General features: G+C 37.9%; 1 protein-coding gene across 1 annotated transcript; it reads left to right on the top strand.

Moving 5' to 3' along the window:
* Positions 1–383: 383 nt before the first annotated feature.
* LOC103131737 (5-demethoxyubiquinone hydroxylase, mitochondrial-like) lies at positions 384–3,202 on the top strand. The gene is made up of 6 exons (XM_007543449.2): positions 384–572; positions 841–1,019; positions 1,632–1,746; positions 1,924–2,063; positions 2,515–2,583; positions 2,750–3,202. The coding sequence occupies exons 1-6, from the start codon at positions 488–490 to the stop codon at positions 2,825–2,827; spliced, it is 666 nt and encodes a 221-aa protein (XP_007543511.1). The 5' UTR covers positions 384–487; the 3' UTR covers positions 2,828–3,202.
* Positions 3,203–3,690: the final 488 nt, after the last annotated feature.

Genomic DNA, 3,690 nt, shown 5'->3' with positions numbered 1-3,690 from the left:
CATCTATGAGCCGTCACTCCTTACAGTAGTCCTTCCTTCTTTACTTCCTTCACCTTTCCAGATGATGTTGGTAGTGGACTTTCATTGTCAATTATAAATAAAAAAGAAAAACATGTTTCATCACACACCATGAGGCAAATAGGGCTTAATCTGTATTGCATCTAGTCATATATAATTTGAGTCCTCTTTTGAACTTTACTTGAAAAAACAGCTTGGTTGACTCCAGACTAAGAAATGTCTGAGGGTATTTTAATCTCTGTCTGAGGAACACACTTCAGTAAATCCCGATTTAAAAGGTAATTTAATCTAGTAGAAGTTGTTGCCCAACGTTTCGTTAATTAAATGGTACAACGGCCTGCCATAATCGGGCGTCGTCGTAAAGCGCGCCTACGTCATAAGTGTGCGTTTGGTTTATCAGCCAGCTGACGCTCAGTGTCCTCTTGCGTGTGTTTTTCTACGGTAGCGGTTAAATCCTTCGCTAACTATAATGCACAGAGCAGCGCACACGGCTTTCTGTGACTGGCCTCAGTTTGTCAGACCAGCGATGATCCGACAGAGTTTAAAATGCACAGGTGAGCTGCTGGTTTATCAGCGTGAAGCTAAAATGCTAAAAACACTTACCTAAGATAGCCATGATGTAACTGTCAGCTTGGCATCATGACATTTTCTTTGAAGTTACATTGTGAACGTGCTTAAAACAAAATGTATCTGTTTGATATTACTGAAATATTTTTATTCAGTATTAAATCTGCCACTTTTCCCCCCCTGCAGTTAGAGATGGAAACCATGTTTGAAGGATTTACTCAAGTTACTCATGCTTACATTATAATGTTTACGCAGGCTGCCTCCAGAACAGCGCTCGTGCCTACAGTGTTGTTCCTGCGCCGCGCGACAGCAAGGAGAAGGAGATGATGCACCGGATGCTGCGCGTGGATCACGCGGGTGAATACGGTGCTAATCGCATCTACGCCGGGCAGATGGCAGTGTTGGGCCGGTCCAGAACTGGACCACTCATCCAGGTAAACATGCCATAGAAAACCTACAGGTGTCAAAACCCCATCATGTCTAAAAATAGGTTCGTGAGCGGAACGTTCAAAAGAGTTGGCTGTTACTACAAAAGGTCTCATGTTAAAGAACATTAAAATATATTTTAAATAGTGCAGAGGTCGTATATGCTGGTCAGAAATTGATAGTTGGAGCGTTTTAAAAAGTTCCATTATGTGGTCATGTATGTTTCTCAATTTACATTGAAACTTATGAAAGGTTATGCCCCCAAATAAATAATAAAAAAAGGTTAATGCTCAAAGAATGACGGCATCATCAATTTATTAACCTAGCAACTGTTTTTATTTCTCAGCCAATATGTTGTTCGATATTTGAGAATAATACAGTTAAACCATTAATAACAGTGAGAAAATGTTCACAGTAAGACAAAAAAAAAGAGAGACTCGGGGTTTATAATTTTTCATTTGTTAGATCCATTTTTTTATTAGATATGTACTTAAATAATTTAATAGATTTTTTTAAAAAAGGAATCAAAATTTATACTTATATTCAGTTAAATAATTTTGTCAGATCAAGCTGAATGGTACGAGTAGTATTTGAACCTTTTTGTTTGTTTGTTTTTCAAGCAAATGTGGGATCAAGAAAAGAAACACCTATCAAAATTCAACGAAATCCTTGCTGAGAACAGAGTTCGACCCACGGCTCTCCTGCCACTCTGGAACCTGGCTGGGTTTGTTTTAGGTTGGGGCAGCATATAAATATACAGTGTCTGTATAGCTGTAATGTAAAAAAAAAAAAAAAGACAATAGATAAGTAAAAACACAAAACTCTCTTGACACAGCCGGTAAAAAAGCCGGTAAAAAAGACAAGATTACTGTTTTACTTGTATTAATCTCTCTTGTTTTGCACATCCTCCAGGGGCGTCCACTGCTCTGCTGGGTAAAGAGGGGGCCATGGCGTGCACAGTGGCAGTGGAGGAGAGCATCTCTGAGCACTACAACAGCCAGATTAGAGCGCTGATGGAGAGTGACCCAGAGAGATACACTGAACTGCTACAAGTGAGGGCCACACTTCAGACGTTTGTACTTTGTGTTTAACTTTAAGCAAAAAGGTATTCGACCAAGTCCCCCAGCAAACTGACTGAAGCCAAACTCAAAGATGACACTTACTGACAATATTTTATCCTTACTTGTTTTATCTAAATCGTGACTAGGAATAAAGTCTGCAAATGTTTGAAGTTGTTCAGAACGCCATTTTCTGTGCCGTATGTAATGCGATATCTATAGTTGACTTGATTATTTGACCTGAAGTCATTCCTGTTAAAGATAACTGTTAATTTGATCCTGCCTGATCAAATAGCATTATTCTCCATGACTGGTTTGTTTAACATCATCGATAAAACATGTGTGGGACACTTTTTTTTTTTATGAACAAATGATAAAATTCATTGTTAGTAGTCTGTACCAAGAAGTGATGTAAAAAGTGTTAATTTGTGGTTCCCTTCAATAGGTGATAAAGGAATTTAGAGACGATGAAATGGACCATCATGACACGGGCTTGGAGCATGACGCCGAATCAGTGAGTGCATCTTTTATTATCCACATGAAAGTTTTCTCAACAAATAATGTCTTAGATAGTTGAGTCTTCAATCCATATGGGTGATTTTAAATATGTTTAATATAAGTACAAGTTGTGGAGTTTAAAAAAAATAAAATGTGTTTCTTGTGTTTTTGTTTTTTTTCAGTTACCTGGATACTGGCTGCTAAAAAACGCAATCCAGCTGGGCTGCAAAGCTGCGATATACGTTTCTCAGCGTGTCTGAATTTTAGCTTAAACACAACAGAATTCCTTTTTTTTTTTTTTTTTTCATTCTCTCTGTTGGAAATGTTTGTTTGACGTCGTCATCAATGAATGAAGGACCTTGTGACGCAACACATTGTTGTACCTTTTACCAGATGTGACATTTGGTATACATACTTTAAAAAAAAAAAGACATAAATAACTGAGTTCTGACTTCATCATTGCGATGCATTGATTATGCTTCAATTTTTCTGTACAGCTGCTTAAATGCATCAATATTATTTTCTCAAATGTTTGGTTTTAGTTTTGCATTATCAGGTAAGCTAAAAACAAAAATTATTGTGTTGTTGGTAGCAAAGTTGGTTAACTCTCTTTAAATAAATAAGTCCATCAATTATTTGTCCTCAGTATGTTTAACATGATGTTACACCATTTTCCGTTGGTCTTGGTCAAAAATGCACACGAGACGTTGATGCTCGCGCTACACCCTTCACCTTATGCTCATCTTTCTCATGTAATAGTTCACGAATCAACTTGTCATTCATCTCAAGCCGCTAAGTGCACAGCTGTTCAGGGTACATTAGGCCACTGAGCACGAAGCACGGCGTGAACGCAGAGAATGCTCAGAGCAATTTGTTCATAAAATAAATGCTTTGTACCACAAAATCTGACATACCTCAACTAATGGAAAAAAACACATTAGGCGACATGTAAAATATCTATAGACTTAAACTTTTTCACACTTTGTCACTTTACAGAAAAAGCTTAAATGCCGTCAGATCGCAACCGGATCTTGCTGATGAAAAGTATTCATCCATTTTTCCTCAATTTGCTCAGGCTCACGATGCAACCTGGTCGACATGTCTCCTCTGTAGGTTTAGGGTC

The sequence above is a fragment of the Poecilia formosa genome, unplaced genomic scaffold (assembly GCF_000485575.1).
Source record: "Poecilia formosa unplaced genomic scaffold, Poecilia_formosa-5.1.2 Scaffold11, whole genome shotgun sequence".
NCBI classification, from domain to species: domain Eukaryota; kingdom Metazoa; phylum Chordata; class Actinopteri; order Cyprinodontiformes; family Poeciliidae; genus Poecilia; species Poecilia formosa.
Note: the sequence above shows the minus strand (reverse complement) of the source record. Positions and strands in the feature narration are given on the sequence as shown.

Bases quoted from the DNA above. Each gene is read 5' to 3' on its own strand.
- LOC103131737 (XM_007543449.2), top strand. From the start codon at position 488: ATGCACAGAGCAGCGCACACGGCTTTCTGTGACTGGCCTCAGTTTGTC. The intron at 1,747-1,923 runs GTTGGGGCAGCA...CACATCCTCCAG, and splicing joins CCTGGCTGGGTTTGTTTTAG to GGGCGTCCACTGCTCTGCTG. The intron at 2,064-2,514 runs GTGAGGGCCACA...TCCCTTCAATAG, and splicing joins GATACACTGAACTGCTACAA to GTGATAAAGGAATTTAGAGA.